Consider the following 25048-nt stretch of genomic DNA (forward strand, 5'->3'; position numbering starts at 1 on the left):
AATTCAAAATAGCTGGTGTGATGGAGAATCAAAAAAAAGAAAAAGAAAAAAAGGCCATGCAAAGGCAAACAATAAACAAAACTCTAGGAAAAAACAAAACCCTCTAGTACAGTTTCTGTTACCACAAAACCTTACAATGAACAATGTTATAATGTAAGGTTTTGTCTTCTTTTTCTTTTTCTTTTTTTTTTTTTGAGACAGAGTTTCGCTCTTGTTACCCAGGCTGGAGTGCAATGGCACGATCTCAGCTCATCGCAACCTCCGCCTCCTGGGTTCAAGCAATTCTCCTGCCTCCGCCTCCCTAGTAGCTGGGACTACAGGCACGCGCCACCATGCCTGGCTAATTTTTTGTATTTTTAGTAGAGACGGGGTTTCACCATGTTGACCAGGATGGTCTCGATCTCTTGACCTCGTGATCCACCCGCCTTGGCCTCCCAAAGTGCTGGGATTACAGGCGTGAGCCACCGTGCCCGGCCTTCTTTTTCTTTTTTTGAGACAGAGTCTCATTGGTTGCCCAGGCCACTGTAACCTCCACCTCCCGGGTTTAAGTGATTCTCCTGCCTCAGCCTCCTGAGTAGCTGGGACTACAGGCGCATGCTACAACACCTGGCTAATTTTTTTTCTTTTATTTTTAGTAGAGACAGGGTTTCACCATGTTGGCCAGCCTGGTCTCGAACTCCTGACCTCAGGTGATCTGTCCGCCTTGGCCTCCCAAAGTGATGGGATTACAGGCATCAGCCACCACGCCTGGTCTAATGTAAGCTTTTATAAAATTGTTTTTCAACCTTTAGAGCAGCAAAGAAGAATTAAGTATGATTACAGAATAGAATGTAAATATTTTAAACTTTGATAATATAGAAGTAAATATAGTTGTCTGGGGGTGGTGGCTCATACCTATAGTCCTATCACTTTGGGAGGCCGAGGAGGGTGGATTATTTGATGCCAGGATTTCGACACCAGCCTGTCCAACACAGTGAAACCCTGTCTCTACTGAAAAAACAAAAATTAGACCGAAGTGGTGGCATGCGCCTGAAATCCCAACAACTTGGGAGGCTGAGGTAGGAGAATCACTTGAACCCAGGAGGTGGAAGTTGCAGTGAGGCCGAGATTGTGCCACTGTACTCCAGAGCTTGGGTGACAGAGAGAGACTTGGTCTCAAAAAAAAAAAAAGTAAATACAGTTGATTGAAGTTGGAAAATTGAAGGGATGGATGAAAACTAATGGGAGCAAATAGGATTGCTACTAATCAAATTTTACAAAGTAGGCAGTCTAGAATTAATGGTCAAAAAATAGTCAATATAGTACTTTATCAACAAATTTAAAACAGTTACACAACAAAACTGGGAGAAGGAAAAGGCAGTTGAGTATAAATCTACATTTGTGATACCAAGAAGTTAATAGCTATTTCTAAAATATGATAAATCAAGAAAGAGCGATATGGGCAAATAACTTACAAATATGCAAGCAAATGCCAGAAAGAAATAGCAAAATTCGCTAAAAGGGATTGCTTCTAGGAAGTAGAACTGGCAAGTCCTACAGTACCATATGCTTTTATGACCATACACAGTGATTAAAACTTAAGGCTGGGTAGAGTGGCTCATACCTGTAATCCCAGCACTTTGGGAGGCTGAGGCGGGCAGATCACCAGGTCAAGAGATCGAGACCATCCTGACCAACATCGTGAAACCTCATCTCTACTTTAGAAAGAAAAAAAAGCTGGGCATGGTGGCGTGTGCCTGTAGTCCCAGCTACTCGGGAGGCTGAGGTTGGAGGATCGCTTGAGCCCAGGAGTTTTGGGCTGTAGTGCCCTATGCCAATCGGGTGTCCACACTAAGTTTGGCATCAATATGGTGACCTCCTGGGAGCGGGGGACCACCAGGTTGCCTAAGGAGGGGTGAACCGTCCCAGGTTGGAAATGGAGCAGGTCAAAACTCCCGTGCTGATCAGTAGTGGGATCACGGCTGTGAATAGCCACTGCACTCCAGCCTAGGCAACATAGCGAGATCTGTTCTTAAAAAAATTAGCGGGGCCTGGTGGTGTGTGCCTATAGTCCCAGCTACTTGGGAGGCTGAGGCAGAATTGCTTGAGACCGGAAAACAGAAGTTGCAGTGAACTGGAATCGTGCCACTGCACTCCAGCCTGGCGATAGAGACTCCATCCCCCTAATCCCCCAAAAAGACAAAAAATTCATTATAAAACAGTTTCCTTCAGAGGTCATTAGACAAATGCCCAGTTATCACCTTTCTCCCTTTCTTGGGGGAATAAAAAGAAGTTCCTTGGCCAGGCACAGTGGCTCACACCTGTAATCCCAGCACTTTGGGGGGTCCAAGGTGGGCAGATCACCTGAGGTCAGGAGTTTGAGAACAGCCTGACCAACATGGAGAACCCCATCTCACTAAAAATACAGTATCAGCTGGGCATCGTAGTGTATGCCTGTAATCCCAGCTACTCGGGAGGCTGAGGCAGGAAAATCACTTGAACCCAGGAGGTAGAGGTTGTGGCTGCAGTGAGCCCAGATTGCACCACTGCACTCCAGCCTGGGCATTAAGAGCAAAACTCCATCTCAAAAAAAAAAAAAATTCTTAATTCAGTCAATTTACATAAAATTTGGTGAACAGGATGTTTCCATCTAGTTTTCTGGTTAAGAGAAAAAGGCCAGCGAGGTGGCTCATGCCTGTCATCCCAACACTTTGGGAGACTGAGGCTGGTGGATCACCTGAGGTCAGGAATTCGAGACCAGCCTGGCCAACCTGGTGAAACCCCTGTCTCTATTAAAAATACAAAAATTAGCTGGGCATGATGGCAGGCACCTACAGTCCCAGCTAATCAGGAGGCTGAGGAGGGAAAACTGTTTGAATCTGGGAGGTGGAGTTTCAGTGACCTGAGATCACGCCACTGCACTCCAGCCTGGATGACAGAGTGAGACTCCATCTCAACTAACTAACCAACCAACTAACTTAAAGGCTGGGCACGGTGGCTCATGCCTATAATCTCAGCAGTTTGGTAGGCCGAAACAGGTGGATCACGAGGTCAGGAGTTCGAGATCAGCCTGACCAACATGGTGTAACCACATCTCTACTAAAAATACGAAATTAGCCAGCTGTGGTGGCACATGCCTGTAATCTCTGCTACTCAGGAGGCTGAGGCAGGAGAGTCGCTTGAACTTGGGAGGCGGAGGTTGCGGTGAGCCAAGATCATGCCATTGCACTCCAGCCTGGGCAACAAGAGTGAAACTCTCAAAAAGACCCAGGTCTTATTCTACCACCACCACCTACTAACTATATTAATACCTTGTAAAATGTTACTAACCCTCTTCAAAAGTAATTTCTTTTTTTTTTTCTGTGAGACAGGGTTTTAGTCTGTTGGCCAGGTTGAGGTGCAGTGGTGTGATCACAGCTCACTGTAGCCTGAGACCACATGCAGCTAATTTTTGCACTTTTTTTGTAGACACGGTTCACCATGTTGCCCAAGCTGTTCTGAAAGTCCTGGGCTCAAGCAATTCTCCTGCCTCAGCCTCCCAAAGTGCTGGGATTATAGATAGGTATGCACCATAGCACCTAGCCCAAAAGTAATTTGTTCATCTGTGATAGGGAGATAAAAATGCTTATCCTAACAGAGTTAGAGAAAATGCATGTTAACAGTCTCTGAAATACAGTAACAAGCATTCAGTATGAGACAGTTTTAATTATTACTTACATTGGCCACCACTTTTACTTCTTTGTATTGTGCTTCATAGAAAATTCCAGCATTTTCCAGTGCTTCTGTTAATGAGGGTCCATTTTTCACCTGCTTATCTAATCCATTCACAAATTCTTCCAGCTTGGAGCTTGCCTCTTCAAATTCTTTGGAGAACTTCTTCCCACCTGTTTTATCTAAAATGGCATAGGAAGTATTCATTTCAGGATAAATTAAAAAATTTAGTCTTTTGAAGAAAACCTCTCTTCGTGAGCATGCTGCATTACTGTGTAATACGCTTAGTTTCATAATATTATTTTAAAGAAGCTTCTCCAAATAGAAACATTCCAAAACAGATTATTAAAATTCTTCACAAAATAGATTCATGTGAATCCATTAGAGTAAAGACCCTTGTAATTAAGGTAAAGAAAAGAAAGTTCAACTAAAAGAGTTTGTTGGTTACTTATTTTCTTCACAAATTGGATGCCACACCACTATTTAGAAATAACAGCATGAAGCTCAGTTTTATTCCCTTTTACCATAACTTCTGCATTACAGGAGTTAGTAAGGTGTTATCTCTTAAATGAGAAAAGTAAGCTTCAGAAAAGTAAAGATAAAATGACATCTGTATGTATCACAATTCTTCTTTCCTATCTGAAAAAGACTGTGATAATTCAATATATATACTTTTTTCCCAGTGACTGGCAGAATATGGCTTTGGACATGAGTATAAAACTTGGCTTTGCCTCTTATCAGTTGTGTAACTTGGGCAAGCTACTAATCTCCTTCAAGACCTCACATTTCTCATATTATTATTATTATTATTATTATTATTTTTGAGACGGAGTTTTCGCTCTTGTTACCCAGGCTGGAGTGCAATGGCACGATCTCGGCTCACCGCAACCTCCGCCTCCTGGGTTCAGGCAATTCTCCTGCTCAGCCTCCTGAGTAGCTGGGATTACAGGCATGCGCCACCATGCCCAGCTAATTTTTTGTATTTTTTTTTTTTTTTTTTTTTAGTAGAGACGGGGTTTCACCATGTTGACCAGGATGGTCTCGATCTCTGGACCTCGTGATCCACCCGCCTCAGCCTCCCAAAGTGCTGGGATTACAGGCTTGAGCCACCGCGCCTGGCCACATTTCTCATATTATAAAATAGAGATTTTTCGTTACGTTTTCTATTATGAGGACTGAACTAGATATACATGTTAAATTAATTATTTATTAAAAAAAACTTTTTCTTTAGAGATGGTCTCCTCTGTCACCCAGGACGGTGTGCAGTGGCATGATCAGAGCTCACTATATCCTCGACCTCCTGGGGTGAAACAATCTGCTTGCCTCAGCCTCCGGAGCAGCTACGACTACAGGTGTGTGCCACCAAGCTCATTAATTTTTTAATTTTTTTGTAGAGCCAGGGTCTCACTATCTTGCCCAGGCTAGTCTCAAACTCCTGGTCTCAAGCAATTCGCCTGCTCTAAGTGCTGAGATTACAGGCACTGTGTCTGGTCTGTTAAATTTAAAGCATGGTATAGGAACAAAATTGGTGCCAAAATTAATAGCTAGTAGTCACTTACTTACTATTTTAAAAATATTCATCAAATATCTATTATATGCCAAGCATTGCACTAGGTGCTGGGGTAGTGATGAACAAATCAATATAATTTCTGCCTTCATGAGGCTTACATTATAATAAATTATTAGTATGATTTATAATTTACAATGCAAGGAAGAGGGATCATTTAACTAGATTTTATGAGGCATTAGAGTGACTTCATTAAAGAGCGTACCCATACCAATTAACCACACATATGAAATACAACTGTATATATATAATCCAATACACCAAGGAAGTACTGGAAATGAGAAGGGCAGAATTTACTTACGAAATTTACATGCATGAAGTAACTACTTGGGAAACCAGAGGTGCTACAACTACTTTCTACCCAGGGATCTCCTTATGAGGTAAGCCCGTGTGATTACTGGAAAAATGACAGATATGGAAAGAAAATCTGACTTCCTCTATTTAAAAGGATGTAAGCATTACCTTTTAGGCATTTGAGAGTTTCCGTGCTGCACACATCCACCCTCATAGTTGACAACTGCTTTTCCTTCAGTTCTATCTGATCTTCTGAGCGCTTGTACAGCAACAGCTCTTCAATTAGGGCCTGAGACTAAACACAGACCAGAGTCACATTTCATTTACAAGACCATTCAATTATCCTCATTCTGTCTCCTTCATTTTGTAAAAGAAAAAACAAAACAAAACAAAACAAAAAAAACTAAAGCTTAACAAAACCCTGAGAGGAAAAAAAAACTTTTCACTTCTCACAGCCACAGATATTAACGATCAATTTTCATGTCAAAAACCATGTTTAGTTATAGACTTTAAAAGATCCTTTTCCTTAATTACACAAAGCTAATTTATGGATACAAAGTTAAACTAAAACAAAGGTCTACTTATATATAGCCTCTTTAAATTTTAATTACATAAACATAGCCTTCTGTTATGCTAAGCAAATTCTAATTTAGGAAGAGTTTCACAGGAAAATAAACTCTCTTGCTGGCATAAATTGAATACAGAACTCAGCTGGTAACAGATCTACTAGAAGAAGGTTATTTCTACCATTAGGGGAACAGATAAAAACTCTAAGCAATCTAATTCCAATCTGGGTTCCTTTAGAACAGTTCATGCATGTTTAAAACATGACAAGTAAAATTGAATAAAAATAAATCTTATTGGACTATATAGGAAACTCTAATACAAAAGGACTGAATAATACGTTGCTATATTAAACAAATTCTGTAACTTACTCGAAATTCAGCAACTATCTTAGACTTGAGAGCAGCTTTTGGATTTGTAGATGCTGTTGGAATTAAACAAAACGTCATTAAGAATACAGACACACAAAATTGACTAACGGGAAAAATTTTAGCTCTATAGTTAAGGATATACTCTGAACATTCAGCAAACATGCATATTTAAGTCATAATGGAGTATGAAATTTGGTGATAAATGTAAAAATAAGCTATTTAGACAGACCTAACCTACTTACCTCCAACAGACCCTCGAAGTCATAAAGTCCTAGAATTATTGATTTGGAGACACTGAGATACATCAAGTACTTTTTTTTCCCCTAGTCTGAGTGTAAGAGGATCTTAATACCTCAAATTAACAGTGTTCAGGAATGCAACATCCAATTAATCCTGAGCACTGACTGAAGAAAATTAGTGACAAATATCAGCCCTATTCCTACATATTTATCCTCTGAATTTCTTTTTCTGCTGACTCAATTCATAGTAAAAATATGCAAGGAAACTTCTAAGTTTATTACCATTGTGGTTGAACTTTGGCTGAAATGATGACTCTTGTTGTTCCTAAGCATGCAATTTATGACCAAAAGGATGTCTGTGAACTCCCATAATCATGATGGATATCATATGCTTGCTGGAGCAAAACCATCCCAAGTGTCTTGTTTCACCTCCCAATTCTCACTGTCTTTTACTTTGTTCCCTCCACACCTTTAAGTCTCTCTCAATATTCCTCAGTTTTCCCACAGCAGCCTATCACATGCAGTATTCCACTCCCTCGATCTCATGCTGGGTAAATATGATAAATATAACAGGAGCTCCCATTAGAGAATGAGCTTCTGGCCAGGATCTGAGGCCCATGTCTAATTTGGTAGAGTGTATCCCCCAAATCTGGAGATTTCATGGTTCCCACAGAAATGCTTCTGAATGCCTAGTCTCCTCTTCAGATCTGTTGGTTAATGCCAGCTGCCTCTAACATCATATATCCTTGAACCTGAAAATTAGCCTGGATACTCTCAAGTACTTTTTTCTTCTTTCAATCCCCCAACTACTCTTGAATCTTCACTGAATTAAACCCTTTTTCTGCATTTCCTTTGTTAACAGTGTAGTTTTTGGTTTTTTTTTTAGAAGTAGCTCCTTGATGGCTTGTTTAGCATAGGTCACTGGGAGCCTCCCAGGCCTGGAAAACACAGGCTTGCCCATGGTTTATGCCAGGTACGATGTCAAATGGTCTACATTTTCTTCTGCTCCAAAAAGAGGAGGTAATTTTATATTAGTTGAGATTTTGTTCCTTACTTTGTGATTTCTTCCACTGCTTATTCGGTTGTTTGTTCAGATTTTCTTTCAGCTGCTTCTGAGTTTTGAAAGTGGTACCTGGAAAACATTTCAGTTTTTGCAATCTGGCATTATGGGAAGCTGTTTTGTCTGTCCACTTCAGTGCCAAAGTTGCAGCATGAAAAAAGGCAATCCGAGACTGTGTGTTGTTTCTTTCTTTCCTTTTCTTTCATTTTTATGAAAAAAAATAGAAATTCCTACCAGATCTAAGAAGCTGTCAAATAAACACGATTTTTATTATCAGCAAAATTACCAATTCCGAAAAGAAAAGGGCAGGAGGCTTAAAAATACCAATTAACAAATTAAAATGAAGAATTTAACAGCTTCTTAGAAGATGCTATTTTTAAAGCAAATTTCTAGTCAAATGACGGTCATGGCAGCAGATTGTCACCAACTTCTATTCAATAACTTCATTACATGCATATAATATATAAGAATTAAACTCCTTTTAACAAAACAAGTACACAACTTACTGTAAATCTAAATCAAAAGACAGTCTAAAGACTGCTGACATATGCTTACTACCAAACAGCTTAGTAAGAACTAAAATCCTGTGCAAAAATTCTCCAATAGTAGGGGCACAGGGCAGTATTTATTAACACAATGAACCATTTGAAACACTCAACGCAAATGCAGGAAAATAACCAGATGGCTATCACCACTAAAATAACCAGATGGCTATCAATCACTAAAAAACAAAATCCAACCCCCAACCCTAAAACCAATTCTACTTAAATTTTCATTCCAACAGATCTAGATCTTTCTTAAGTATTTAATTTTAAACAAATAGGGCTAGGTTCAAAACTTAATTTTTTACTATTATACAACATGACTAGATCTATAAAATACATATAATTGAAAAGACTGACTCAAAATTTTCTTTTAGGAGAGAAAAAGACACTTACTCAAAGCTTCTCTCAATGCCACAATCATTTCTTCTGGGTATACATTTCTATCTTCCCAGATTTTAAAGATTCGTTCTACAGACTTGGAGACAGATGGATCTCTGAAAACAAAGAAAAAGTAATATAGACTATAAAAACCTTGACTCATATGCCAAACTAGAAGTCTGAAAATAAAGTTGTCAATAAGATTATTTTCCAAATTTCTTCTGATGTTTATTTCAAAACATTTCTTTCTACAATATCCAGGACTAAAGAAATCTTAAACTTTGAAGGTTTTAAGAATTAAATTAAAATAATCACCAATTAAACAAATTACCAATTCAGTACTTTAATAAATGACATAAACGAAGCTACAGATGATATACTGAGAGCTTTGATAGATATGAACTTGAGGGCTGGGAATGTGAGGACACGACTGGCAATCTAAAAGATAGGGTGAACCCAACAAGATGAAATCAAATACTAAAAACTGGTCCAAACAACAATTACAGTAGTACTGAATACGAAGACAAGGTTTAACAATACTATAAATTTTCTTTTTAAAGGTTTAGAAAAAAAAATTAATGAATCAATCATATACTGTAAAATGTTTTCTAAAATACCACATAAGACTACGAGAATACATAATTAGAATGAGGTTAAGTGAAAGATATTGGTTTATTCTGTTTCATTCACAGATGAGCTTCTGGTTCAAGTTGGCTATCTCATTTTTAAAGTGTTGGCTGGGCATGGTGGCTCATGCCTATAATCCCAGCGCTTTGGGAGGCTGAGGTGGGTGGACTGCCTGAGGTCAAGAGTTCGAGATCAGCCTGGCCAACATAGTGAAACTCTGTCTCTACTAAAAATACAAAAACTAGATGGGCACCTATAAGCCCAGCTACTTGGGAGGCTGAAGCAGGAGAATCACTTGAACCCAGGAAGCGGAGGTTGCAGTGAGCAGAGATCAAAACACTGCACTCCAGCCTGGGCAACAAGAGTGAGACTCCACCTCAAAAAAACCCCACAAAACTTAAAAGTGGTGGGGCACTGTGGCTCACACCTCTAATCCCAGCACTTTGGGAGGGCAAGGTGGGAAAATCACTTGAGCTTGGAAGTTTGAGACCAGCCTGGGAAACAGAGAGAGACCTCATTTCTACTAAAAATGAAAAAATTAGCCACGTGTGGTGGCACACACTTGTAGTACCCCCTACACGGCAGCCTGAGACAAGAGGATGGCTTGAGCCCAGGAGATCCAGGTTGTAGTGACCCGTGATTCCACCACTACAACCCAGCCTGGGTCACAAAGCAAGACCCTGTCTCAAAAAAAAAAAAAAAGTTAAAGTAGAAGAAAATACCAATAAAGTTAATAATTTAACTAAGGATTTAAATTATGCCTTATGTGGAAATGCAGAAGAAACAGAAAAAACAATGCAGGAAGGGCATAACCATTGTAAGGAAGAGGAGTCAAACTGGTGTGATCTCAGGAAGCAAGGCATGGAGAAAAGAATAAAGCTATAGAGAAAAGAAATTTTATTCTAACAGATCTGCCAAAGAACAGAAACCATTCTAATAATTTAATAGATCTGTCAAAAGACAAAACATGAACTTAACCTCTCCTTAAGTGAATCCACCAAACCATATGGAGATTGACCCATAAGATTTAAAAATAATAATAATAGACCGGGCGCGGGTGGCTCACGGCTGTAATCCTAGCACTTTGGGAGGCCCAGGTGGGTGGATCACCTGAGGTCAGGAGTTCAAGACCAGCCTGGCCATCATGGTGATACTCCACCTTAAAATATAGTAATAATAATAAAAGCTATGTCAACCTTAAGGGCTCTCAAGCATAAATCTATGACTCTATAACATCATTTTTTTCTCTTTTTTTTTGGCCTAAGAATGGCTTATACAAGAAACAGAAAAAATTGTATTAAACCTTTCAATTTTCTTTTTTTTTGAGACAGGGTCTCACTCAGTTGTCCAGGCTGGACTACAGTGATCTTGGCTCAGTGCAGCCTCGATCTCCTGGGCTCAAACAATCCACCTGCATGCTTGGTCTATTCTCTGAGTTACAAGACACTGAAAGCTTGTTCTCTAAAAATCCATTAACAAACTCTTCCTAGGTTAAATGACAAAATACCACTCCCTTCCCTTATCTTGACATTTATCGCAATATTTACTTTACTATGGTGGTTTGGAACTGAAACTTCAGTGTCTCCAAGGTATGCCTTACTATGTGTGTGACTGGTTTCAAATGCAATTCACAGAAGAAAAAGACTGTAAGACAGTACTGCTGAATTTGTTATCTTGTAAATCTCCATTTGGTGAAAGTGAGTAGATTTTTCTTTATGCTTTTTCACTATTTTTTGTGTCCTATAATGTTTAGATACGTAAGTATTCACCACTGTGTTACAGCTGCCTGTAGTATTCAATACAGTGCCATGCAGTGCAGGTCTATAGCTGAGGAGCAACAGGTTACACGATATAGCTCTGGTGTATAGTAGGCTATGCCTTCTAGGTTTATGTAAGTACACTCTATGATGTTCACAGGATGACAACATTCCCTAATGATGCTTTTCTCAGACCATATTTTTTTTTTTTGGAGACAGAGTCTTGCTCTGTTACCCAGGCTAGAGTACAATGGTGCAGCCTTGGTTCACTGCAACCTCTGCCTCCCGAGTTCAAGCGATTCTCCCGCCTCAGCCTTCCGAGTAGATGGGATTACAGGCGCCCGCCACCACACCTGGCTAATTTTGTATTTTTCTTAGTAGAGACAGGGTTTTGCCACGTTGGCCAGGCTGTTCTTGAACTCCCAACCTCAAGTGATTGGCCTGCCTTGGCCTTCCAAAGTGCTGGCATTACAGGCGTGACCCACCGCGACCGGCCTCAGAACCTATTTTTGATGTTAAGCAACACATGACTTTTTTTTTTTTTTTTTTTTTTGAGACGGAGTTTCGCTCTTGTTACCCAGGCTGGAGTGCAATGGCGCGATCTCGGCTCACCGCAACCTCCGCCTCCTGGGCTCAGGCAATTCTCCTGCCTCAGCCTCCTGAGTAGCTGGGATTACAGGCACGCGCCACCATGCCCAGCTAATTTTTTGTATTTTAGTAGAGATGGGGTTTCACCATGTTGACCTGGATGGTCTCGATCTCTTGACCTTGGGATCCACCCGCCTCGGCCTCCCAAAGTGCTGGGATTACAGGCTTGAGCCACCGCGCCCGGCTCCAATCAACTCTTTATAAATATTCCTTTTTTTTCTTTTGTGAGATAGGGTTTGACTCTGTTGCCCAGGCTGGAGAGCAGTGGTGCAATCTTGGCTCACTGCAACCTCCACCTCTGGGGCTCAAGCGATTCTCATGCCTCAGCTTCCCAAGTAGCTGGGATTACAGATGTGCACTATGCCCAGCTAATTTTTGTATTTTTGGTAGAGACAGGTTTTGCCATGTTGGCCAGGCTGGTCTCAAACTCCTGGCCTTAAGTGATCCACTCGCTTCGGCCTTCCAAAGCGCTAGGATTACAGGCATGAGCCACTGTGCTTAGCCAGATACTTCATATATTTTATTGTTAGCATGACTCACCATCCTTATTGCTAACTTCCCAGAGAAAAAACTTATTAAGTCTGTTGATGGTTCAGTGCTGCTTCTTGATTGGTTAAAAAAAAATTATATGCCTCTGTGTGTGTGTGTATATATATATATATATATGTATGTACACACACACATATATTATGTGTAACATATTACATACATTATATTACATATAGTATTATATATATTGCTAACTTCCCAGTATAAAACTTATTTAGAAGTTTGCTGATGGTTCAGTGATTCTTCTTGGTTAAAAAAAAAGTGTGTGAAGGCGGGGCGCGGTGGCTCAAGCCTGTAATCCCAGCACTTTGGGAGGCCAAGGTGGGTGGATCACGAGGTCAAGAGATCGAGACCATCCTGGGCCTGAACCCAGGAGGCGGAGGTTGCGGTGAGCCGAGATCGCGCCATTGCGCTCCAGCCTGGGTAACAAGAGCGAAACTCCGTCTCAAAAAAATAAATAAATAAAAATTGTGGTAAAATACACAAATCTTTTAACTATTTTTTTTTTTAGTGTAGAGTTCAATAGTTAAGATACTTGTGCAACCAAACTCCAAAACTGTTTTCGTTTTTTCAAACTGGCATGCTACATCCATTAAACAAGAACTCCCAATTCTCCCCTTCCCCCAGCAACCACCACTTTACTTTCTATCTCTGAATTTGACTACTGAAGATGACTGATAGAAGTGGCATCATATAGCTGGGCGCGGTGGCTCAAGCCTGTAATCCCAGCACTTTGGGAGGCCGAGGCGGGTGAATCACGAGGTCAAGCGATCGAGACCATCCTGGTCAACATGGTGAAACCCCGTCTCTACTAAAAATACAAAAAATTAGCTGGGCATGGTGGTGCGTGCCTGTAATCCCAGCTACTCGGGAGGCTGAGGCAGGAGAATTGCCTGAACCCAGGAGGCAGAGGTTGCAGTGAGCCGAGACCGTGCCATTGCACTCCAGCCTGGGTAACAAGAGTGAAACTCTGTCTCAGGAAAAAAAAAAAAAAGAAGTGGCATCATATAATACTTGTCCTTTTGTGACAGATTTACTTCACTTAGCATAATGTCATCAAGTTCATCCATGTTGCAGCATGTATTAGAATTTCCTTCCTTTTTGGCTGGGTGCAGTGGCTCACGCCTGTAATCTCAGCAGTTTGGGAGGCTGATGTGGGCGGATCACCTGAGGTCAGGAGTTTGAGACCAGCTTGACCGACGTGGTGACATCCTCTCTCTACTAAAAATAGAAAAATTAGCTGGGTGTGGTGGTGTGCACCTGTAACCCCAGCTACTCAGGAGGCTAAGGCAGGAGAATGGCTTGAACCCAGGAGGTAGAGGTTGCAGTGAGATGAAATGGCACTGATATACTCAAGCCAGGGCAACAAGAGCAAAACTCTGTATTTAAAAAAAAATAATTTCCTTCTCACTGTATCCTCAAAGAGAGAGAGAAAAAAGAATTTCCTTCCGTTTTAAGACTAAAGACCAGCACTTTGGGAGGCCGAGGCGGGTGGATCACGAGGTCAAGAGATCGAGACCATCCTGGTCAACATCGTGAAACCCCGTCTCTACTAAAAATACAAAAAAATAGCTGGGCATGGTGGCATGTGCCTGTAATCTCAGCTACTCAGGAGGCTGAGGCAGGAGAATTGCCTGAACCCAGGAGGTGGAGGTTGTGTGAGCCGAGATCGCACCATTGCACTCCAGCCTGGGTAACAAGAGCGAAACTCTGTCTCAAAAAAATAAAATACACACACACACACACACACACACACACAAAAAGACTAAAGAATATTCCATGTTTGTATACATCACATTTTGTTTATCTTTTCATCTACCGATGAACATGTGCATTCCTTTTGGCTAATGTGAATAATGCTATGAACATGCCCATACAAATATCTGTTTAAGTCTGTTTCCATTTCTTTTGGGGTATATATCTAGAGGTAGAACTGCTGGATCGTGTGTTTAACTTTTTGAGAAACCACCAAACTGTTTTCCACAGCAACCATTTTACGTTACTGTGAGAAATGTACATGGGTTCCAATTTTTCCACATCCTCTCTAAGCCTTGTCATTTTCTAGTTTTTTGTTTGTTTTGAATTATAGTTACTGTAGTAGATGTAAACTTTGGATGCTTTTACAACTGCTTGTCTTTATAATTTCATTACAATAACTAGGTATAACATTTTTACTTACACTATTTAGTATATGTTATTGCTTCCTGTATCTTAGATTCATATCTGTCATCACTTTTAGAGTGTTCTCATCTAAAGAACTCAAAAGTTATTTCCTTTTGCACAGAATCTTCCAGGCTCAAGGGATCTTCCCACCTCAGCCTCCTGAGTAGCTGGGACTATAAGCACACACCACCACACCTGGCTAATTTGTATTTTTTTTTGTAGAAATGAGGCCCCACTATGTTGCCCAGTCTAGTCTTGAATTCCTGGGTTCAAGCAGTTCTCCCACCTTGGCCTCCCAAAGTGCTGGGACTACAGGTGTGAGCTACCACGGCTGGCCTTCATTTTCCCTACTCCTTATTTCTCCTGTTGCGTTCTAATTTCTTCATAACTACATTCTTGCTTATTCTCTTTTCTTTCAAGAGTCCCTACAGATTCTTTTTCCAGTCTATCCGAATATCTTACCTGTTCATTTTGTTACTCCATTTAATCTTTCTCCAACATTTCATACATTGCTTTATACATTCTGTCTGATAATTCCAATCTCTGAAACTTATTTTTGGAGGACTTAAATCAGTGGGTTCTCAATTGTGGTGGTCTGTTTCTCTGTGTGTTTAGAGATCTTTGACTAAGCACAATTTGTTTGATCTTAACCTATGGGATTTCTTGTGGCCTAAATAGAAAATGTGTTCATCTAGAGAAAATCGATCTCCGAAGCTAGGGGGAGCTAATTACCCAAGAGCACATTTGCCCTTCTCCAGAGTCCTAGTTTAAATGCTGAGATCATGTAGTATTAATATTATTGGCATGTTGGTTAATGTCGGCTTTGCCATTTTAATACATCCACTGTTTTTGGTTCTGCTTATGTTTTGTAAAGAATGTAGTTTTCTTGTTTTGTTTTGTTTTGTTTTCTTTTGTTTTTTTTTAATTTAGGATGTAGTTATTTTATAACAAATGTCTCCTTGGAATAGATGATTGACAATTCTGTCAGAAGTCAAGTCATGATTATAAAGTCTGTTTTCTTCAAAACAGTAACTTATTCGTTGTTGTTTCTTTGCTGTTACTAAATAGTAGCAGAATGCATGACAACAGGATATTATCATTTTCTTTCTTTCTTTTTTTTTTTGAGATGGAGTTTCACTCTTGTTACCCAGGCTGGAGTGCAATGGTGCGATCTCGGCTCACCGCAACCTCCGCCTCTTGGGTTCAGGCAATTCTCCTGCCTCAGCCTCCTGAGTAGCCCGGCCTTCTTTCTTTTTTTTTTTTTTTTTAAGACATGTCTTGCACTTTGGGAGGCTGAGGTGGGACGATCACTTGAAGCCAGGAATTCAAGACCAGCCTGGGCAATATAGTGAAATGCTGGCTTTACAAAAAATATAGAAATTAGCCAGGTATGGTGGCGCATGCCAGTAGTCTCAGCTATTTGGGGAGCTGACGTGGGAGGAGTGCTTGAGCCCTGGAGGTCAAGGCTACAGTGAGCCGTGATCATGCCAATGCACTCCAGCCTGGGTGGTTAAAAAGCCACTACTGGCCAAGTGCAGTGGCTCATGCCTGTAATCCCAGCACTTCGGGAGGTCAAGGTAGGTGGATTGAGACCAGCCTGACCAACATGGAGAAACCTTGTCTAAAAACCCGGCCTAAAAATGGAAATTTCTTACATCATAAAGCAATATAAAAATATATACATATAAATTTATCTATAACAGATAAATATATATAAATATAAATATATATTTAAAATATTTTAAAGGATTTTTCAGTGCCTTGCTAACATTTATTAATAATAATAATAATAGCAGTAGTAGGTATAATCATCTTTCTCCTCATCAGAGCAGCAGCTAATATTTATTAAGTGTTTATTAGATGCCAGTCACTGTTCTAAGCCCTTTGTATATATTATTAATTCATTTGGTTTCCACAATTTATGGAATAGGTACTATTATTGGATTAATTATGCAGATGAGAAACTAATTTTATTTACCTAAAATTATGGAGTTAGGAGGTAGCAGAGGCAGATTCAAATCTATGCACACTGGTTCCAGAGACTCTGTTTTTAAACCATTGTATCTCTGGACATCTGTGTGCATGCAGTCTGAACTAAACGAAAAAGGTAACAGAAACGGAGCACTACATTAATATAAATACATCAAACAGAGCAACAGTAACAAAATTAAAAGGGAGAAAGAAAAGGATAAAGACCCTTTAACAGAACAATCAGTCCCTGGTAAGTGACTAAAAAACAAGAATGAAAAATAAAAGATGACTTAGCTGTTGTTATAAAATGAAAAACTGTAAGTTAGATTTAGAAGGGCTATTTGGCAGAAAAGAAATAATAGAGGACTAAGCATCAGAAAAATCTGGGTTCTAGTGCCAGGTCTTTTACTAAACTGTCATTTTCCTTTGGGCAGTATCTTAACTGCTCTGGACATCACTTTTTCTCATTTTGTGAAAAGAAATAATAAAATACAATCTGCTTATCTGCAAAGTTAATTACCATTTATATAGCAATTTTCAATTTATTTTGTAATGTATTTTCACATAAATTGTAGGAGTTGGACTTTATACAAAGTAAGGTATGTTATTGCTTCAGGCATTCTGAGCTAAATATCAACATGTAACATTATGTAGTAATTCTTAACTGGCCAGGTGCTATGGCTCATGCCTTTAACCCCAACACTTTGGGAAGCCGGGTAGATCACTTGAGCCCTGGAGTTCAAGATCAGGCTGGGCAACATAGCAAAACCTTGCCTCTACAAAAAATGCAAAATTAGCCAGGTGTGGTGGTGTATGCCTTAAGTCCCAGCTACCTGGGAGGCTGAGGTGGGAGAATGGCTTGAGCCCAGGAGACAGAGGTTGCAGTGAGCTGAGACAGCACCACTGTACTCTAGCCTGGGTAACAGAGCCAGCCAGACCCTATATTAAAAAAAAAAAAAAGAAAGAAAGAAAGAAAAAAAAAGGCGGCAATTCTCAGAAAGTATTTTGGACATGGTAGAATACAGATAAAGCATTTATTAGCATAGGAGTAACAGTAAAATCCATGAGTCAGTCTCAGAAAGAGTGAATGGGGGTTCTGGAAGTTTCTTAACTGCCAAAATCCAAATCTGCAAATAGTGTTAAGACTTTCTTCATAAATCTTTTTTAGGAGAAAGAGTTATAAAAGTTCCCTTCATGAGAAACCCTTCTTGTGGTGGGTTGAATTCACAGTACAAGTTAGGTATACCTTACCCGAAATGCTTGGAACAAAATGTATTTTGGATTAAAAAATCTGTTTTCAGGGCCAGTCCCCATGGCTCATTCCTGTAATCCCAGAACTTTAGGAGGCTGAGACAGGTGGATCACCTGAGGTTGGGAGTTCAAGACCAGCCTGACCAACACGGAAAAATCCTGTCTCTAGTAAAAATACAAAATTAGCCGGGCATGGTAGTGCATGCCTGTAATCCCAGCTACTCAGGAAGCTGAGGCAGGAGAGTTGCTTCAACCTGGGTGGCAAAGAGTGCAGTGAGCTGAGATCGGGTCACTGCACTCCAGCCTGGGCAACAAGAGAGAAACTCTGTCTCAAAAAAAAAAAAAAAACAAGGGAGTAACAATGGTATAAAGTTGTTATCAAAATTAAATGATAAAGCATTTTGTATATTTAGTCAATTATAAATATCCAACAAATGGTAGATGTTATTATTTTATGCACTTGTTTACTTAGGACATTCAAGTAGAACCGTATTTTAATCTTTTGTAATAGCAAAGTAGACATTTCAAGTTAACAATCCTAAGGAAGGAAGAAAGATCAGTTCTTTTGTTTACTTCTTATTTTCAATTTTCAACATATTCCATAGTTTCACAGGATCATTCAGTTCTGGCTGCATTAATACTAACAAACAGGTCAATGATAATAAATACATAATCTGAGAAAGTATTTAGCTATTATGGTTATTCCATATAATTGTTTATATATTGTTTCACATACTGTTTATCCTGTAACTGTGTCTCTTGTAGAAAACAATTTACAAATGCGAATGCAACACAAAGAACACACTATTAATACAGGGCCAAAATAAGATCAGATGTAAATTTGTACTCTATATACATCAGACTTCTCCCTGAATGGAGGGATGTTCAATAGGTGTTCAAAAAAAAAGAAGGGCCCATCATCAGAGTTTAGGAAATGCTGTTTTGAAATTAGCATTGTAAAGACCCCCAAGGAAACCACATTATTGGTATGGTAATGTGTAGTTTGAATCTTCAGGGAAGGAAAGTTAGTATGGATCATTCTCTAAACTTATTTGAGCACAGAACCCTTCTTCCTTTGATCATTTCATAGGAGTACACTGTGGGAAGTGCTGTATGCAACTACTGCTAAAAAATGAAGTTAAATAAATCAATATGGAGTTGGGAATATGACATTGGGAAATAATTTCCATTTCTCTTTACAGAGTTCATGGAGGGAAAAACATTTCAGGAAGACTCAGAAAGAAAAAATGAAATGTGTTAAAACAAACAAACAAAACCAGCGCAGGAGTTAGAAAGAAACACATTCCGAGATTATCACCAGGAGACATACATGGTCAGGTTAGGATAAACAAGAGACCAACTTTTGAAAACAGAGAGTTTTTAAAAGAAAAACATGGCCAGGTGTGGTGGCTCATGCCTGTAATCCCAGCACTTAGGAAGGCTGGATCACGAGGTCAGCAGATCGAGACCATCCCGGCTAACACAGTGAAACCCCATCTCTACTAAAAATACAAAAAGTTAGCTGTGTGTAGTGGCACACAACTGTAGTCCCAGCTACTCAGGAGGCTGAGGCAGGAGAATTGCTTGAGCCGAGGAGGCAGAGGTTGGAGTGAGCCAAGATCGCGCCACTGTGCTCCAGACTGAGGGACAGGGCGAGACTCCGTCACACACACACACACACACACACACACACACACACAATTGCGCCGGGCGCGGTGGCTCAAGCCTGTAATCCCAGCACTTTGGGAGGCCGAGGCGGGTGGATCACGAGGTCGAGAGATCGAGACCATCCTGGTCAACATGGTGAAACCCCGTCTCTACTAAAAATACAAAAAAAAACTAGCTGGGCATGGTGGCGCGTGCCTGTAATCCCAGCTACTCAGGAGGCTGAGGCAGGAGAATTGCCTAAACCCAGGAGGCGGAGGTTGCGGTGAGCTGAGATCACGCCATTGCACTCCAGCCTGGGTAACAAGAGCGAAACTCCGTCTCAAAAAAAAAAAAAAAAAGAAAGTGATAATGAACCACTTGGGCAAATTATCCTTGAATCTTCAAGCATGTTCAACTATTATAGTTCTTAATGGGTAGAGAAACTGAAATTCTAAATTGTCTAAGCTTAGATCCCATAGAGCAATAAAGATTTACTTACTTCACTAGAGCAGCTGCTTCAGGAAGTACATCAGCAAATGATTCACGGAATATGATTGCATTTTTCCTTTTACAGTTCTGTATGACATCATTGGCAAGGTAAAAGAGATTCAAACGGTGGGGATATGCAGCTAGAGATGACAAAGACAATAAATAAAACCAAATGAGTCAGTTTATACTTAGTTCAACTTATATCAAATACAGTGTTCTCAAACTAACTGGTTTTTGTTTTTTTTAAGCATGGATATAAAAAAAAGAATGTAATTACATGGATGGAAGGGAGGAAGGATGAATGGATAAACCAACAAATGAACTAATGGTGAAAGGGAGTAAGGATGGACGGATAAAACGCCAAATGAAGTAACGGATCAGTTTACTGAACACACTAGAAACCTTGACTATTTCAGGTTAAGTTTCTGTTCAAGGCACTCCTTGTCAAGGAGATTTGCCCCTCACTTTGTAGACGTATGGCACTAAAAAAAAAAAAGCCCATTAACTCTGAAGAAGCTAAAATAAAACAAAATTATAGTCTCAGACATCTGGGAAGACCAAAAAAAAAAAAGAGCTGAACATGCTCAACTTGTTGCAGAAATACCAAAGTTAGTAGAAAGAGCATGGGCTTTGTAATCAAATCAGAATGTGACCTTAAGCAAACTGCTTCACATTTATTATAGATAGACGCTCTCCCCATTAACCAATCCAGACACTACTTAGATACATCTTAGTCTTCCCATCTACTGGAGGGAGGCTCTGCTGCTGCTGCTGCTTTCATCACTAGACAAGTGTCCTGCAAAATAATGCGATCCTACGTATGCATCTCGGTTAAGCTTTTTTTTTCTCTTTTCTCTTTTCTTTCTTTTTTTTTTTTTTCAGACAAAATCTCGCTCTGTTGCCCAGGCTGGAATACAGTGGCACTATCTTGGCTCACTGTAACCTTCACTTCCCAGGTTTAAGCAATTCTCCTGCCTCAGCCTCCTAAGTAGCTGGGATTACACGCCTGACCAATATTTTTTGTAGAGATGGGGTTTCACCATATTGGTCAGGCTGATCTTGAACTCTTGACCTTGTGATCCACCTGCCTCAGCTTCCCAAAGTGCTGGGATTACAGGCATGAGCCACCATGCCTGGCCTTTTTTTTTTTGAGATGGAGTCTTGCCCCATTGCCCAGGCTGGAGTGAAGTGGCACAATCTCAGCTCACTGCAACGTCCACCTCCTGGGCTCAAGTGATTCTCCTGTCTCAGCCTCCCAAGTAGCTGGGACTACAGGTGTACACCACCATGCACAGCTAATTTTTTTGTACTTTTAGTAGCGATGGGGTTTTATACCGTGTTGGCCAGGCTGATCTCAAACTCCTGGCTTCAGGTGATCCGCCCACTTTGGCTTTCCAAAGTGCTGGGATTACAGGCGTGAGCCACTGCACCCGGTCAGTTAAGCTTTTCAACAGCTCATGACAAGGCCCAATCAATGTACTATCTGGAACCCTGAGCAAAGTCACCTTAAGTTTCATTATTATGCTGGGCAATTTCAATGTCTTTATGGATAATCCACCATGTTTTCTTGCCTCTCAGTTCCATGAACTCATATTTAGTGACCTCTAAGAACCACTCCTTTGTACACTTTTAAATCTCCTTCTCTGACCACAACCTCCCACTCCCATTATACTTTTCTTCAGTTTCATCAAGATCTCAGTTTTCTTCCTCTAATTCTACATTCTCTTCTGAGTACTCAATTATTCACCGATTCCAGAATCTTTGTCCATTATTTAAACCACTATTAAAACCCTCAAACTCTTTTCCTTCTCCCTGCTAATTCAGCCTTCTACTTCACGCACTCAATGAAATCCCAAATTTGGATCATTCTAACTGCCTTTACTGCATCTTTATTTCTGTTGCTGGGTTCTGCTGAAGAAAAATCATACCAAAAAGAAAATTTAAATCCTATAAATTAAGTCTCCTTTTCCACCTGGGCCCTCAATGATACATACTGTCTCCCTCAGATGTACTCAGTCAGCATTCTCTCTCAAAGAAGTATTTCAAATTTTGGTTAACCACTTGCCAGGTCCGAGTCTTTACTACTTATCTTCTCACTCTCAGGAGATAAGCTTACATGGTGTTTCGCAGAGAAAGCAGAATTCATTAGATGGAAATTATCTTCTGTCCAAAAAGATGTATCTACATTTAAACTCGCCTAGATCAATTTACCTAATAAAAAGCATCACTCCTCCTATTAAAGAGTAATCCTTCCACTATTCACTGTTTCCTAGATTCTATTCACACCTTGAGAACCTTATGCTCCATTAACTATGTTTGCTTCTTTTTTGTTTGTGTTTGTTTGTTTGTTTGTAGGCAAGGTCTCATTCCTTTCACCTAGGTTGGGGTGCAGTGATGTGATCACGGTTCACCGCAGCCTTAGTCTAGGGCTCAGCTGATCCTCCCACCTCAGGCCTCTCAAGTAGTTGGGACTTCAGGCATGCCACCATGCCTGGCTAATTTTTCTTTGTATTTTTAGTAGAGATAAGGTTTTGTCATGTTGCCCAGGCTGGTCTTATACTCTTGGGCTCAAGCAATCTGCCTGCCTTGGCCTCCCAAAGTGCTGAGATTACAGGAATGAACTACTGCGCCTGGCCTGTCCTTGCTTCTATTTTAGTTTGATTCCTATTTTTATTTTTTTATTTTTTATTTTTTATTTATTTTTGAGACAGAGTTTCCCTCTTGTCGCCCAGGCTGGAGTGCAATGGCACAATCTTGACTCAACCTCTGCCTCCTGAGTTCAAGCGATTCTCTTGCCTCAGCCTCCTGAAGTAGCTGGAATTACAGGTGCCTACTACCACGCCCAACTAATTTTTTTTGCATTTTTAGTAGAGACAGGGTTTCATCATGTTAGCAGGCTGGTCTTGAACTCCTGACCTCAGGTGATCCACCCACCTCAGCCTCCCAAAGTGTTCGGATCACAGGCATGAGCCACTGTGCCCGGCTTCTTATTTACATTTATATTGTATTCCTTCAGGCTGTCTTTCAGCCTACGCATATGCATGTCTCTCCTATCTTAACGTTTTCCTGCGACCACCTTATGCTATCCCTAGCCTTTCCTTCCTTGCCTAATGTTAGTTAAGATCTTTTATGGTGAAGAGTCCGAAAGAGTTTTGTATGTTCACTGTCTACGCTTTTAACTCCCATTAACTCCCTAATTATAGGAGCCATCTTTTTATTGCACTTAAAAAATACGCAATCTACCATGCTAACAGCTTTATATAAATTATTTCATTTATGTTGCCAAGAGTTCACTCAAACACCAAATTTCAAGGTTGCTAATAAATTTCAATTTAGTAAACCCAATGGAGATTTTTTAAAACATTATTTGTGGCTTTTGGTACACAGAAAAATGTCACAATACTTTCTCCTTTGGCTTCTGTCTTAACCACTCTCCTGGTTTTCATCCCACCTCTCTGGCTCCTCCTCTACAATCATGTATAGGTAGCCAGTCTGCCCATGATCATCCTCTTTTAAATGTTGACATTCTCTAGGATTCTCTCCTGAGCACTGTTCTCTACTCATAGCATAGTGTTTTAACATTTCAGGCTTTTAAGTTAATCTTTTCCATTTCTGGCTCTGTCATTCGTTAGCTTCGGAGTCTCTTCTCTATGTTGCTTTTCTGTGACAGCCTCACAGGATTGTTAGAACTAAATAAAACAATGTATGTAAAATAATTTAGACAGGGCTTAACACAGAGAAAATGGAATGCTATCAGCATAATTGCCTTCTTCCACCTCCTGGTTGCTTTAATTACTTCAACCTAGGTATCAATGACTCCCATATCTGTAGATGTCAGGCTTGGATTTCCCTTTACCAGTTAATGTACACATCCACCTCAAAGTCTCCGAGGCACCCTGAAGTTGATCTTATTTATTTATTTTTTTCTGTCACCCAGGCTGGAATGCAGTCACAATCTTGGTCCACTGCAACCTCTGCCTCTTGGGTTCCAGTTATCCTCCCACCACAGCCTCCCAAGTAGCTGAGACTACAGGAACGTGCCACTATGTCTGGCTAATTTCACTCGTTTCCCAGGCTGGAGTGCAATGGCTCAGTGCAATCTCTGCCTTCTGCGTTCAAGCAATTCTCCTGCCTCAGCCTCCTAAGTAGCTGGGATTACAAGCTGTGCCACTATGCCCAGCTAATTTTCTATTTTTAGTAGAGACAGGCTGGTCTTGAACTCCTGGCCTCAAGGGATCCACCTGCCTCAACCTCCCAAAGTGCTGGGATGACAGACATGAACCACTGTACCCAGCTGATTTTAATATCTTATGATTAATAAAACATTAATCATCTTCCTCTTCTTCTATTCGTACTCTTTAGTCAGAATTTTTAGCAATTCTAACTCCTTCTCCTCCTTACCCCCTTACATCTATTAATAAATCTCCCAACTCTACCCAATTTTGTCTCCAATAATATTTCTCAACTTTATCCCCTCTTGTATTTCCTTTCCTACTATTACTGTTTTCTAGGATTCATCACCATTGACCTGGACCACTCCTGCAACAGCCTCCTAACTAGTCATCCGTCCCTAGACTTGGTCCCTTTAAGTTTCCTCACTATATTGTTGCCAAATTTCTTTCTTTTTTCTTCCTTTCTCCCTCCTTCCTCCCTCCCTTCCCTTCCCTCGCTTCCTCTCTTCCTTCTTTTCTCTCTCTCTCTCTTTCTTAGAAAAGATCAGATTTATTTGGAGAAAACAAAAAACCCACAGCCCAAAGGACGTGATTTTACATCTCAAGATATCTCCCAGGTATTAAGTCTACAGGTTGTAGACTTAATTTCTTTTCTTTCTTCATTTTCTTTTCTTTTCTTTTCTTTTTTTTTTTGAGACGGAGTTTTGCTCTTGTTACCCAGGCTGGAGTGCAATGGCGCGATCTCGGCTCACCGCAACCTCCGCCTCCTGGGTTCAGGCAATTCTCCTGCCTCAGCCTCCTGAGTAGCTGGAATTACAGGCACGTGCCACCATGCCCAGCTCATGTTTTGTATTTTTAGTAGAGACGGGGTTTCACCATGTTGACCAGGATGGTCTCGATCTCTCGACCTCGTGATCCACCCGCCTCGGCCTCCCAAAGTGCTGGGATTACAGGCTTGAGCCACCGCGCCCGGCCTCTTTTTTTTTTTTTAAGAGGCGAAGTCTCTTTCTGTTGCCCAGGCTAGAGTGCAATAGTGCAATCTTGGCTCACCGCAACCTCTGCATCC

At 40.5% G+C, this 25048-nt stretch overlaps 1 protein-coding gene across 5 annotated transcripts in view; it reads right to left on the reverse strand.

The window, feature by feature from the left end:
- Positions 1-25048, reverse strand: part of RPRD2 (regulation of nuclear pre-mRNA domain containing 2) — a 102049-nt gene that overhangs the window by 32074 nt on the left and 44927 nt on the right. For 3 of the 5 annotated variants that reach the window (XM_003941969.4, XM_039459958.2, XM_074390164.1), the window contains exons 2-7: positions 19821-19950; positions 8724-8824; positions 7780-7857; positions 6487-6539; positions 5720-5846; positions 3697-3872 (exon numbers count right to left, since the gene is read on the reverse strand). In XM_003941969.4, the coding sequence (XP_003942018.1) occupies positions 3697-3872; positions 5720-5846; positions 6487-6539; positions 7780-7857; positions 8724-8824; positions 19821-19950 (665 nt within the window). The remainder of the gene's footprint in view (positions 1-3696; positions 3873-5719; positions 5847-6486; positions 6540-7779; positions 7858-8723; positions 8825-19820; positions 19951-25048) is intronic. The other 2 variants (XM_003941970.4, XM_010329746.3) reach the window with 1 other exon arrangement.

Source organism: Saimiri boliviensis, chromosome 19, assembly GCF_048565385.1.
Source record: "Saimiri boliviensis isolate mSaiBol1 chromosome 19, mSaiBol1.pri, whole genome shotgun sequence".
Classification (NCBI taxonomy): domain Eukaryota; kingdom Metazoa; phylum Chordata; class Mammalia; order Primates; family Cebidae; genus Saimiri; species Saimiri boliviensis.